At 40.0% G+C, this 14,946-nt stretch overlaps 1 protein-coding gene and 1 long non-coding RNA gene across 3 annotated transcripts in view; one reads left to right on the top strand and one right to left on the bottom strand.

Annotated features, from left to right (window-relative positions):
* Positions 1-14,946, bottom strand: part of SARNP (SAP domain containing ribonucleoprotein) — a 55,925-nt gene that overhangs the window by 19,033 nt on the left and 21,946 nt on the right. For both annotated transcript variants that reach the window (XR_007154238.1, XM_047868579.1), the window contains exons 8-9: positions 14,245-14,270; positions 13,030-13,098 (exon numbers count right to left, since the gene is read on the bottom strand). Coding sequence is in view for 1 of the 2 variants with exons in the window: in XM_047868579.1 (XP_047724535.1) it covers positions 13,030-13,098; positions 14,245-14,270 (95 nt within the window). In the remaining variant the exon portion in view is untranslated. The remainder of the gene's footprint in view (positions 1-13,029; positions 13,099-14,244; positions 14,271-14,946) is intronic.
* Positions 7,216-12,505, top strand: LOC125171279 (uncharacterized). The gene is made up of 3 exons (XR_007154239.1): positions 7,216-7,294; positions 10,999-11,052; positions 12,423-12,505. It is a non-coding gene; the product is annotated as an uncharacterized LOC125171279 (long non-coding RNA).

Here is a 14,946-nt window from a genome sequence, read left to right on the forward strand (position 1 = left end):
CACGTATTTTAGAGAGAGAGAGAGAGAGACAGAACGAGCAGAGGAGGGACAGAGGGAGAGAAACAATCTTAGGCAGGCTCCACGCCCAGTGCAGGACCCAAAGAGGGGCTTGATCTCACAACACAGTGAGATCATGACCTGAGCCGAAAGCAAGAGTTGGATGCCTAACAGACTGAGCCACCCAGGCGCCCCCAAAAATAAAATCTTAGAAGAAGAAGAAGAAGAAGAAGAAACAGCAACAACAACAACAACAACTAGGAGAAACAAAACAGCGACCCAAATGTAACCAAGACTTTTTTAGGGAACTGTAATTCCCAAAACACAAAACAAAAGTATTTACTGAATTTAAATGTAAGATATCCTCACTACTGGGGTGCCTAGGTGGCTCAGTCAGTTGAACAACCGACTTCGGCTCAGGTCATGATTTCATGGTTTGTGAGTTCCAGCCCCATGTCAGGCTCTGTGCTGACAGGTGAGAGCCTGGAGCCTGCTTTGGATTCTGTGTCTCCCTCTCTCTCTGGCCCTTCCCCACTCATGCTCTGTCTCTCCCTGTCTCCAAAATAAACATTAAAAAAAAAAAAAAAAAAAAAAAAAAGATATCCTCACTATTCTCAGAGGAGACCAAATGAATTAACCAAGCCAGACATTTTCCCTGGTCAGTGCAACAGCTCATCACTCATCATCCCTCCTTATACCATGTTTGAGAAGCAGAAATTTCAATCTAAACAATTCAGTCAGAGATATCCTTATAAGCAGAAAAAGACACTTCAGGGAAGCTCAGGTACTACTATGAGTTGGAGCAGGCTGTTCTCCTAGAACTGTTTTAATGACAGCTATTCTTCACATTCAACACTCTTCAATGTAAGAGTCTCCTATATATTTCCATCACGACATAAACTCTGCCATTTTATTTACCTCACTTTAACAGTTATTTTCTCAGAAGTCTTTTGCCTGGAATGATAGAACAGAGACTAAGAGCGAGCCAAGATGGGTTGCATTTCAAAAATAACAAATAACTGTCCCCTTTTGTAAACGAATTATCATACAAAAATGTTAATAGTTCTCAGGCCAGTCTGATTTTCCAAGGGAATGTAAGGTAAGAGTCAGGCAAAAAGAAAAGGAAGAGCTTTATGGGCACTTTCCTGACTCTCACCGCCACGTGACTGATGTCAGGATGAAAAGCAGAGGCTGGGAGCTTTCAAGCAATGGTAGATTAATAATGACATGGCCTTGACTTCCCAGAGGTAAAGGTTATGAAACACTCCAGGGTAAGTGGGCTTCCAATTTCATACTCTCAGAGTGAATGACAGCAACTGATGGTTTTTCTCTCAGAAACACTGCAATGCTTCAACACACAGCTGTCACCTCCCTGTCCCAGTTTCTGAAATTCATCTGAACATGTTTATTCCTGAGCCTGCTTATGCCAGTCAGACCACAGAAGATAAGGTGGTCCTAAACACTAATGCACAGAAGCTAACTAAAAAAGACAAAGGTGAAGGGCTGGACTAGCAAAGGGTATGCCATTTTAGCACATAATAATAGAGACACTCCCAACACTCCCACACACATAACAAAAAATACACTTCCCAATACAACCATCTTACCTACTCTAAAAACTTTTCAACTGTGAGATCAGAATCAACTTTCTAGGGCCAAGAGGATGCCAGGAAATTTAAAGCTACATGAGATGTAGAGACCACCAGGAACTGTATCTCCTCCTATCTTCCCAGGATTTGAAGTCCCCAAACACAGCTCAGAACCAAACACTCTTCTGAGTCACGAGCTCCCATCACTTTTTCTCTTTATCTAAATCAAGTTCCTTCCCCAACCCCCACTCCTCTCCAACCCCAGAGGAGGTCGTCTCGGTCTTGATCTAGCTGATTGTAGGACAAAGCAAGGCAGGTGGAGGAAATGAAGGCTTCACACTTGAGACCCCCGGAAACCAAGTTTCTATTAAAAGTCCCCACCCTCCCTCCCTTAAAAGCCAGGAAGCTGCTGCTTTTAAGGATAAGTGATGCAGAGCTTGGCAGAAATGTCAAGAAGTCAGTAGAGGGAAGCTAAAAACTTTGAGGGGAAGTAAATGTGGTCTTAACCAAATATACAGAGAACGAAGGATGATAGTTACCTGAGCATTCAGAAATTAGAATGGGCACTAGGAAAGCAGATTCTTCTCACCTGTAATATACACACACACACGCGCGCGCACACACACATGTATTTTAATGTTAAGAGCTACGCCCAACATGGAGCTCGAACTCACGACCCAAGTCACATGCTCTACCAACTGAGATAGCTAGGCACCCCATCTGCAATATTTTAAAATGCAGATTTCGGGGCGCCTGGGTGGCTCAGTCGGTTGAGCGGCCGACTTCGGCTCAGGTCATGATCTCGCAGTCCGTGAGTTCGAGCCCCGCGTCAGGCTCTGTGCTGACAGCTCAGAGCCTGGAGCCTATTTCAGATTCTGTGTCTCCCTCTCTCTGACCCTCCCCTGTTCATGCTCTGTCTCTCCCTATCTCAAAAATAAGTAAAACGTTAAAAAAAAAAAAAAATTAAAAAATAAAATAAAATAAAATAAAATGCAGATTTCTGGGGCGCCTGGACGGCTCAGTTGGTTGAGCGTCTGATTCTTGATTTTGGCTCCGGTCGTGGGATAAAGCCCCACGTTGGTCTCCGTGCTGAGCATGGAGCCTGCTCAAGATTCTCTTTCTCTCCCTCCCTCTGCCCCTCTCCCCTGCTGGCATGCTCTCTCTTGCTCTCTAAAATAATAAAACAAAACGCAGATTTCTGGCTTCAATCCAACCTAATAAACCTGAATCTCAAAACGAAGAGCTTACTTAGGGAAATGTATTTTAAAAAGGGTCCCCTGGTGAGCCTTATGTGCAGCTACAGCTATGAATAATTGCAAATGGCTTTGAGAAAACAGAGACCAAAATTACAAAAAAAAAAAAAAAAAAAAAAAAAAAAATCTCACCAAGTCCAAACAAGGCTGCTGCTTGACTCCAATTTTTCCCCAAAAGCGTCAGGCCTTCTAAAAAAGTTTACACTTCCTACAAACAGGGTATCTCAGCTGTAGGGACGTGAAAGGCAAAAGAAAACTATGAAGAAATCACAGCTGGCTCTAAGGAGCACACCTGTCTTGCTTCCTTTGTAGAATTCAAGCAGCAGAACACAGAAACTCTTTTGCAAGAGGAGCTCAATACAAGGAAAACATGCCAAAACAAGATCAGGGAAGACTTCAGGTATGTGGGGGAAGGAGGGAGGCAACTAGATTCAAGTACACAAAAGTATTTTTTTTCTGCAGAAGTGATACAGAGGGTGAGGGGGAATATCAGTAGAGAGCAGACATAAGAACAGATAGAATTTGTCTTAGGGCTCATGTGCTTTGCTTGTTATTTAGAGAACCAAAGAAGTCCATTACATGAAGGCTCTCATCTTATAGCTCTTTTCACTTCCGGCTGCACTTCCTCAACTACCTCATACCTAAGCATGAACATGGTAGTGAAAATTCTGTAACTTCCTCCTCTACTCTATACCTCAATGAACTCCTCACCTGATACTTCCTAAAATCCAGAAAGCAAGCACTATAAACATAATATCTTTCTCAGGAACACATCTTCACTGCTAGAGATTTAAAGATTCAATATTTGACATGAATTCCCAGTGTAGAACATCCTGAAAATACATTTCAATTTCTGACCTAAGAATCTGCTCTAGCAATGAGAAGGTAAAATTTGGTTAAAATACTATTTTAAAAAATGTGAGAAAAGAGTAACAAAGGAAAGGAGGGGAGGGAAGGAGCTAACATTTTCTAAATCTTAACAAGACACCTCAGATTTTATGTATTTATTTTAATATTTATTTTGAGAGAGATAGAGACAGTGCAAGCAGGGGAGAGGCAGAGAGAAAGAGAAAGAGAAAATTCCAATCCCAAACAGGCTCCACACTGTCAGCACAGAGCCCAACACGGGGCTCAATCCCATCAACTGTGAGATCAGGACCTGAGCTGAAACCAAAAGTCGGGTGTCCAACCGACTGAGCCACCCAGGCACCCCCAACACCTCAGGTTTTATTAAGAACAGGAGGGACTTTTCGTGGTGCCTCACTGGCTCAGTCAGTACAACACGAGACTCTTGATCTTGGGATTGTAAATTCAAGCCCCAGGTTGAATGTATAGATTACTTAAAAAAAAAAAAAAAATCTTAAAAAACAAAAAACAGGGCCTTTGCTAGTTTGCAAACATCACCACCAAATATCCCCCCATAAGATATCTCCCAATCTGAGACCCTGGCTCATCCCCATCCCTATCTCCAAAATATACAGCATCAGCTATCAGGCCTGAAAAGTAATTCTATTATTCCAGTGAATACCTAAGAAAATGAACTGTCATATAATTATTAAACTTTATTTGAATTGAACTTATATCTATTTTTTTTGAACCTGTATGTATTTTCAAAAATAAAATGTTACTTCTTATCAATGTTAGTCCAAGGAACACTATTACTCAAGTATTAGCCTCTCAAGTATTAAAATACATCTTAAACATCCCTATATTGCTGCAACTCTCAAACCATGAGCTCTCAGACCCCCCCCAAAAGTAGTAATACACACCCACACCCACCCACCCACCCCCACACACACACACCAACCACCAAACCAACCCAAAAAACACCCCATACTTTTTTCTCCCATACAGATTCTGAAGGACAGATAGACTTGGATTCAGAAACTAAGCTCATGCTCACATTTCACCACAGGGAGAGTATCTGAGAGTGATCAGACAGATACTGCTCTCCTTAAAAATGCCAGGCCAGCTACTGGTCACCTCGAAATTAGACACAGGTACTGGTCACTCCCAAGTCAGACTGATATACAATCAGATATGTGTTTGCAAGTGAATTTTAAAAATGAGGGGCACCTGGGTGGCTCAGTCGGTTAAACATCCAGCTTTGGCTCAGATCGTGATCTTACAGTGAGTTAGAGCTCACATCGGGCTCTGTGCTGACAGCTCAGAGCATGGAGCCGGTTTCCAATTCTCATCTCCCTCTCTCTCTGCCCCTCCCCTGCTCACACTCTGGCTCTCTCTCAAAAATAAATAAATGTTAAAAAAAAATACAAAAAATTATTTACCTTGTGTACCATGAGTGGAAAAAAAATGTTTTTTTTAAACTGACACTCAGAGAATGATCCCACCCCAACAACCTGGCTCGCACAAACAACTAAATGTATTTAAAATAAAACAGACTCAACAGAATCCAGCATTCCCTCCTTTTCCAGGCTGTGTTTATTCTTAGGGAAAATACTACAGGGGAACCACAAAGAGGCATAAAACTTGTTTTTTATCAAAGCCATCAGTTCTGACATGTTAGAAGAAGGAATGCAAAGACGTAAGTGGGGGTGGGGTGTTTAGCTGGGGAGATAGCGAAGAGTAAATTTTTTTCTTACTACAAACTTCCTTACCTCTAGTTCTTTAGGTATAAAATCAGGTAAGAAAAATAAAATGAAAAGGTATAAGATCCTTAGTGTTCTCAACCACGCACCCTAGGGAAATACAACCCTCTATCAGAAACTTCTCAAAGACCCAACTTATAGGAAACAGGGCAAAACACCAGCCATAAATGCTGACAAAACATCAAAATTTTCATCTTGCTTCCACAAATTTTTAAAGTTTTTCTTCTTCAAGTGTTCAATTTATATTCCTAACACTTCTGATCCAATTTTTCCCTCACACACAGCTAGGTAAAAACATGTTTAAGGGTTAGAATATAGATGGGAGGGTAGAAGAAGAAACAGAGCAAAGAAAAACCTGACTCCTATTTCTCAAGTTAAAATTGGAATACATTTTCAAGAGCCCTGGGCAGGACAGAGAAAAATTCCATTCTGCCTCTTTGCTCTTCCAAATTCCTATAGCCAAGTGGCTCAACAGCAGTTGAATGGCACACATAATGACATCATTGATTGGAACTATAATAGAAGAGAGTGAGAAGAGCGGGTGGTGGGGGGGAGTGGGAAGGGAGGGAGGTGAAGATGTATTTGTGTTACAGACAAAAGACAAGTTCTGTTCCTCAGCAGGGACAAATGAAGAACCAGATGAGGGGATAAACTGAGGTCAGAGAGTTTTCCCTATTGTTTCCTCTTTAAACAGCTCCTTCACCACTCCCTCAAGGTTTGTTCCAATGGGCGGGTGGAGAAACAGCAGTTTTTATCTTAGAGAAGAGACAGGGAAAAAAATGGCCAAATATTCATTTTCAAATTATTATTAATTAGAAGAAAATTTTAAGGACTGGTTAAATTTTAGTTGGGCCCCAAAATGCTCCTAAGAAATGCCGAAAACTAACTATGTGGGGTTCATCTTAGCTCTTCCTGAAATTCATCCTGACAGCCACTCTCAAGTGCTATCTGTACCATATATAAAAAACCCATACAAATCTTTTCTTGTGGGTTAATGTAAGCTCATCATAATGTAGTTTTTCAAGTGGAAGAAGCATTTTTGGGAAAATGCCAATCCAGGATGAGGTGTGCGATGTTCCCCCCAAACCCCTGCTCAATGAAATACAATGTCTAAGTAGATCTACAATTAAGTTCTTCCCATCTACAATCCTACTATATGCATTCTTCTTGGTCTCGTGGGGCCCCATGAGAAAGGCTAATAGAGAATTAAGTAGTGTACTTGGCCTACGTACTGCTACTTGAGTATATTTGGATGGAAAAGAATCCAAACCCACTTAGCAGGCTACTTTTCCAACTTATCTTGGGATCTAAATCTTCTACCACTACCCTTTTAAAAAATATTCTACCAAATTCCTCACCATAGCTTATGGTTCTTCAGGTTCTTATAGTACCATGTTGGCAATGTCCTATGCGTGGCCCCACAGTTCTTCCTTTGGAAAAGGTTTGTATACATATACCTAAACTCTAACAATTTATAGACTCTCTGAGAAAGCTGATGACTATGACTAAATCCATAGTGTGAACTTCCTTCTCTCCACATCCCTCTATACCAAAACCAAATGCTGAGGGGGAAGAACAAACATTTCTTCATTTATTTCAGGTGGTGGAAGGGAATATAGACAGAATCAAATAGGCCTTCCAGAAGAGACTGAATGGAAACCAACCCACCATCATTTAGCCACAGTGAAATCTGTATGCTAGGAGACACTGATGCTCTCCTGTGCCTGGAACTGACTCTTTGTCCCAGCTGCTTCTCTGATAGCTCAACAGATTTCAGTGACATCCTCAAAAAACAAGGAAAGTCCAGTATCTCTCTCACTCTGATGTGGTTCATCCCCAAGCAATGGTGAGCAAAAACATGTAATTACATGAAAAGTTCATGAAACTAATCACTGCCTAACAATCTTCTAACTACCAGCCTCAACAACAAGACAATGATCAATGGAGGGATATTTAATTTTTTAACCTTTTTATATTCGGACACTGTATAATAACACAGACCATAACCATCAGGGAAGAAAACTGGCAAAAATCAAAACACAGGAAAAGCAGCCTTTAGGGTATACAGGCCTCAAGGTAACTCATTAGGACAGTGACCTTAACACAAGCTACAAAGTAGGGAAATCTCAGTAAAATGCCAGCACAGAAATAAGGAAGATATACTAAGGTCAACAGGGATAAAAGATGCCTATAGTTTCTACTACTAATTAAGAACCAAGAAGCAGTAACACATGCCCCTCACATGTGGGGGAGAAGAGTATAAACTACATTTCAGTTTTCTGCTTAGTGCCTGAGTTTCGGTTTTGTTTTGTTTTAATATTTACTGAGCTGGATGTTCTATAACTTCCTAAAGTATCAAGTTTTACTTCCCCCAAATATGCCAACGTTTGGGGAGAAAAAATGAAAACAAAACAATCCAAATTAGCTACATCACTTAACACCATAACTCTAAGCCCAGAGTTTTGATGAAACTAACGTCCTATGACCATCACCTATTAACTGAGCTGGCTTCCCATCTATTCCCTCTATCCATCTCTCGCTCCTTTCAAAGATGAGTTTCTTACGTGCCAAGCCGAGTCCTGTCCTTCACCAATAGGACTAACCCAAACACTACTCCTCTTAGGAGACATGGAAAACTGACAGAGAGAGGGGGGAGAAAACAACAACAACAACAACAACAACAACAATCAGTCAAGCACAAGACTGAAAACCTAGCTGGTGATCAATCAGAACCAACCAGGCAGAGGTTATTTTATCTGGGTTTTGTTTTGTTTGAGGGGGTGGGAGGTTTCTCAGCCCATAGTCACCATGAGGCTTATATGAGAAAAGGCATGCCATTCTATCCTCAAATAGTCCAAAGAGTTGGAGGGGACAATTTACAGCCTCTTGTGTAAAAAATGTCTATAAACGCCAGTGCCATTCTTTGCCCTGTCACTTCCCATTATCCTAAACCAACAGGATTCTATTCACTGAGACTTGAGCTGGAAACATGAACGGACAGGCCTTTCTTGGGCAGGGGGAAAGGAGGAAGATGATTGGGGGGGGGGGGGGGCGGGTGAGGAGGGAAGCCAGATTTAAGTTTCTGTGTACTGCCTAACATGTAAAGTATACTAGTGGAGATGAAAGCTGAAATACACGAGCAGTCATGCAAAAGTCAGCCTAAGAAGAATAGCAGAGATTTAGTTTCCTCAAATTTGTAACATGCTCAAGATGTAAATCTAAAATATAAAGAAAAAATGATCAAATTGTGACAGTTAAAAAAAAAAATCAGTCATAAACACTATTGACCCATTGGGCCAATGGCTGGCTCACTCAGTAGAGCATGTGACTCTTGATCTCTTGGTCAGAGAGAGCTTTCTTAAAATTTTTAGGGGTGCCTGGAAACTGAAAATTTCACTTCCTCTCACTTCCTCTCACACGCTTTCTCTTTATCATATACACTGGTCTATAGAGGAATCTACTGAAGAGAAACCAGCAAGCAATCTGGGATTTAAGCTGGATCAAGCAAACACAAACCCCATGCAATGGAGATAACAGGAGGGGGGTTTCTCATTGCCTTTTTCAGAATACTAGGATGAAAAGAGAAATCTCTACACTACCTGCTAACTTCCACTATTTGCATTTTATCTAAATGAATGAGATCTGTGCCTAGAGAATTATAAAACTTGAAAGATAGATGACCAAATTATATTAGAGGAGGCTATACTGGAACCCAGGACCCCAGAGTGAGGCAGCCAGAGTATGCTGATCTGGCTGTTCCATAAATACAAACTTAATCAGGTCACTAACCTTGGCCAACCAAATACTAAGTAGCAAATCATCTCTGGTGATAGAGAACAGTTAAGCACAAGATTCTGAACCAAACAACTCTCACTGAGAATGCAGCCACTTGCAATTTGAGGATCTGGATCTAGAACAACTAAGTTCTGAGGGAAAAGTTACTTGAAAAGAAGAACACTTAGTCCTTCTTATCTCTTACTACTCCCTCTCCTCCAATTTCTCTCCTTCCACATTCACTCTGAGGTTGCATGTATATATTTTAATGTTTATTTTGAGAGAGTGCGCACATTGCACATGTGCATGCAGGAGGGGCAGAGAAAGAAGGGCAGAGAGAGAATCCCAAGCAGGCTCCACAAAGTCAGCACAGAGCTTGACATGGGCTCAATGAAATCATGAAATCATGAAATCATGACCTGAGTGGTTATTAAGAATCTGTAACTGAACCAACTGAGCCACGTGGAGCCCCTAAAACTGCTTATCTTCTATAGGCACTAAAAAATTCTGGGCTACAGAGACAGTGGTCCAAGTATGTGGTCTGATAAAGAATTTCTATGATACTTCCAAGTGTGAAAACTGTGTGAGATATAAGGTAGGCTTGAACTGTCCAATATACATGTAGCTATTTAAATTTAATTAAAATTTTCAGTTTCCAGGCACCCCTAAAAATTTTAAGAAAGCTCTCTCTGACCAAGAGATCAAGAGTCACATGCTCTACTGAGTGAGCCAGCCAGGTGGCCCAAATGAATTAGAAATTTAAAAAACCTTGGGCACCTGGGTGGGTCAGTTAAGCATCCGACTTGATCTCAGCTCAGGTTACGATCTCATAGTTTGTGGGTTCAAGCCCCACGTCAAGCTCTGTGCTGACAGTGCAGAACCTACTTGGGACTCAATCTTTCTCTTTCTCTCTCTCTCCACACTTCCACCACTCACACTATCTCTCTGTCTCTCTAAAAATAAATTAATTAATTAAATTAAAATTTTTTAGCTAGTATTTTGCTACAGAATTTAAGAAAACTACTCTAGAACATATGTATGACAATGAATGTTATCTGAAAACGGAACTCATAAAGTGAGAGTTTTACCAATTACCATTATCTGATTATAACCCTTCAAAGATTAATTTTTTTAATTATTTTTTTAAGTTTATTTATTTTGTTTTAGTAATCCCTACACCCAGCCTGGGGCTGGAACTCACAACCTCAAGATCAAGAGTTGCACACTTTGGGCAAGAGTGCCCGACTCTTGACTTCAGCTCGGGTTATGATCTTGTGGTTCGTGAGATGGAGCCCCACGTCGGGCTCTGCACTGACATCCTGGAGCCTGCTTGGGATTCTCTCCTATTCTCCTCTCTCTGCCTCTCCTCTGCACACACATGTGTGGACTCTCTCCCTCTCAAAACAAACATACATTAAAAAAAAAAAAAAAAAGAGTTGCATGCTAGCCAGGTGCCCCAACTCTTCAGAGATTTAAAATAGGAACTGAAATCTTATCAGTGATGAACTAAAACACAAAAGTTAATTACCTCAATTAAAGTCATAAAGTCAGGTGGCCAACAAAACTAAGAAAACAAACATTTATTAAAGATCAAAGTGTCACTACTTTAGATAATTTCATATACGCATTTCCCCTTCACAAACAGTGTTAGGTAGTTTTACTAGTGTTACTAGTTTACTAGTGTTACTAGTTTACTAGTGTTACTCCCAGTTTTACAGAAGTTTAGTAATTTGCTCAAAGTCACAAAGTTAAAAAATGTATTTATTCATGCTTTAGCTTCTTCCTATGGACTAAAAATGAAAGCAAGTCAAATATGGAGAAAGATTCTAGGTAAGTAAAGTGAAACGGCTGATATCCCTGTAATGAAATACTATGAAAATAACTCAGGTGGGCAGTATAAAGTGAGGGGCAAACTCCTCTCAGGAATGTACCCAAATGAGCTACATAGCTGGAGATAGTATGTTCAATTTTGTTAATTTTAATGGAACACACAATTCTCTACAGTGAAGTTACTGCTGAGATTTCTTCCAGGAACCACTTTGCTTGGAAGCTTGTAACTTTTGAGATATTCTCTTTGCATACAATTTCCATTTATTACACTGATTCCAGTACGATTCTCAGACACCTAGTCTTCATATACAAAAGGAGACAGATAAGAACTGAGGCCACAGATCCAAGCACCCTTCCCCTTGGCTATCGAGCAAAACACAAAAGACTTGGTTTATTATAATTTTTCCCAATTAAGCTACATGTGGTTTAAGAATCACATACTCTGCCTACTCTCAACTCCTTTTTTTTTTTTAAATTTGAAATAGGGGCACATGGGTGGCTCAGTCGGTTAAGCAGCAGACTCTTGATTTCAGCTCAGGTCATGATCTCATAGTTCTCGTGAGTTTGAGCCCCACAATGGGCTCTGTGCTAATAGCACGGGCCCTGCTTGGGATCCTCTGTCTCTCTGCCTCTCTCAAAAATAAATAAACATTTAAAAACATAATAAAAAATAAATTAAAATTTCACATAAACTAGTAAATACCCCTACTGAACACCCAAGGTCTCAGCATCAAGCTGGGCACAAAGACCTGATGTTATGCTTCTGGTAAACATAAAAAATGTAACCTAAAAGGAAGGAAAATGGAGCACACTTTTGTCTGAGAAGCCCCACTGAGTCACAAGTGTTTACTTTTTAGTGCTCAATTTTTCTCCTGAGCAAAAATGTAACAACCACTGTCAGTAATTTTCCAATAGATTTTCAGAGTTAAATGTTTCCAGACTCAAGTAAGAAATGACTTTTTTTTAGGTTTATTTATTTATGTAATCTCTACACTCAACATGGGGCTCAAACTCACAACTCTGAGATTAAGAGTCGCATGCTCTTCCAACTGAGCCAGGAGGCGCCCCAGGGACTTTTTTTCTTTTGACAGTTCTTCTGGTTTGAAGTAGTCTTCCTTAACCCTGTCCCCATTTCAACAACCAAGAAACATGCTTTCATTCTCACAGAACAAAGATTAAGAGACTACCTGCTCTAGGCAAAGGAGAATCCTCAGCATTTTCGCCAATGTGCCTGGCAAAACTCCAAATACAACAATGCCCTGTAGAACTGATTGCACCACACAGCAGGTGTTATCTTGCTTAATAAACTCAATAGTGTCTGTTAGCAGAGGAGCAGAAAGAATGAAATAATTTTCTCGTTTTTGTTCCAGGAAACCTTCAACTTTTGTTTCTAGGTACCTTTGATCTAAAGACAGGACTGTCATCTCCTGTTTCCATTATAACTATATCAGAAGTTACAGCAGATGTAGCAGGTTTTTAACATCATTGAATTCAACATCCTAACCAAGAGAAATGCAGACCATGTTCTAACTGCCTGAGTGAAAACTATGAAAAAAATCTGCAGGGGAAAAAAAAAAAAAAAACTCGCTATGTGAAATAATTCCTGTAATGCAATCAAAAGTCAGTGAGAGGAGGCCCCTGGGTGGCTCAGTCAGTTAAGCATCCGACCTCAGCTCAGGTCATGATCTTATGTTCAATGATCGTGAGTTCAAGCCCTGTGTCAGGCCCTGCACTAACAGCTCAGAGCCTGCAGCCTGCTTCAGATTCTGTGTCTCCCTCTCTCTCTGTCCCTCCCCGCTCATGCTGTCTCTCTCAAAAATAAACAAACGTTAAAAAATAAAAAAGTCAGTGAGAAGAGGTGATAGTCAAAAGACTTCATGAAATGAAGTGCTGAATAGCTTGCTATATTCTCAGGACAGTCATTTCCAGTCTATGTAGCCCCCAAGCTGTTCTAAGGTGGCAAAAACAGTACTTTACCTTTCTGGAGATTGAAGAGACATTCAAACCAAATCTTTGAGCTCTTTCCTTTAGTTTATCAAGGTTAACCTATAAAAAAAAGGCAAAGGGGGAACCCATATTTAAAAAAATCAAAACAGAAAATACAAAAAGCAGAAATTATAGTCCAAAGCTAAGAGTTCAATTAAACCTACGATATCAAAGATACTCTATATGTGCCAAATCAGGAAACTAAGCAGCACCCATCCATGCCATTAATTATTAAAAGGACTTTTCTGGAATGCAGTCAAAGATTCAGCCCAGCCTCCTTCATTCATCAAAGGTGGCAAGAGCCTCAAGAGGGTTTAAAATCAAAGTAGGCCAAACACTGCTTGAAGGAGCAAACAAATACCTAAATAATCACCTCCAAACAAGTCTATTATTCACAGTTCAAAATCATTAATTCCTATACATAACCTTTGCAATAGTTCTTAACTCTATACCCAGCTCTCATTACTTCAGAAACCAAATCTACCACCAGTACCCAATTCAATTCTCTTCCTTTTTCTTGGAAGCCTTGATATACAAAACTTACTATCATAAGGATATGTGGGAGATTTCATTACTACTACTACTACTACTACTACTACTACTACTACTACTGCAACTACTGGTACTAGTACATTTCAGCTTCACTTATGATACTACACTGTAATCCCAAACAGGATTTCATAAAGTCAAACATCATCCACCCAAAGTATTTGTTTTCATTTTCTAAGTATGCCACCTAATCACAATGGTCCAGACATATTCTAGTATTCCTTATTTTAGGATTTTATATTTAATAGGTAGTGTTGAAAAATACCAGTATCTACCAACAGAACTCATAAGTTGCTTCCACAGATTCACTTGTGGTAACTAAGAATCAGACATTGTCCAAAGCCACTGGATAAGGCCTAAAACTACAGTATCCTAAAACAAAGAATTATATGGATTGTCCTGTAGCTAACAAAATCTATTCATTTTTTTCAAGAAGAATGATAGGAAGGAAGATGTCTATAGTGACTCTGAAGATATGGCATTTTCCTGACCTCTAAGTACTCAATTCATTTTATTTAGGACATAAAACACTATATTGAAAACAGTCACCAAACTCATATGATCTCAGAGAGTCCTATGATCTGGGGAGAAGTTGTTTCTAACTTTAAAACTAGAGTTGAGATTTCTCTCTCAAGGTATAAAAAAAAGATGTCTTACCATAGGCTTGGCATCAGAAGACAGGCCTAAAGAAGAAAATAAAAAAAGTTTTATTTAACATTTTAATTTTTTTTAATGTTTATTTTTGAGAAAGAGACAGACAAAGCAAGTGCAGGGGAGGAACACAGAGAGGGGGAGACAGAATCCCAAGCAGGCTCCGTACTGTCAGCACAAAGCCCAACACAGAGATCATGACCTGGGCCAAAGTCGGATGTTTAACTGACTGAACCACCCAAGCGCCCTGGTAGAGCCACTTTAGAAAACAATTTGGCAGTTACTCAAAAAGTTAAACAGAGAATGTACCATATGACCCAATAATCCCACTTCTCACTATACACCCAAGAGAAACGAAACATACATCCACACCAAAACTTCTGTATGAATGTTCACAGCAGCATGAGCTATAGTAGCCAAAAGTAAAAACAACCCAAATGTCCATTAGCTGATGAATGGATAAAATGTGGCATATGCATACAATGGATAATTATCCAACATTAAAAAGAAAGGAAGTACTGATGCATTCTACAATGTGGATGAACCCTGAATACATTATGCTAAGAAGCCAGTCACAAAAAACTATGAATTGTACAATTCTATTTATATGAAGGCAAATTTATATGCACAGAAAAAAATGAGTGGTTGTTTGGGTAGGGGAGGTGGGAGGGAATGGGAAACAATTGCTAATAAGTACAGGGTTTCTTT

This window comes from Prionailurus viverrinus, chromosome B4 (genome assembly GCF_022837055.1).
Source record: "Prionailurus viverrinus isolate Anna chromosome B4, UM_Priviv_1.0, whole genome shotgun sequence".
Lineage (NCBI taxonomy): Eukaryota > Metazoa > Chordata > Mammalia > Carnivora > Felidae > Prionailurus > Prionailurus viverrinus.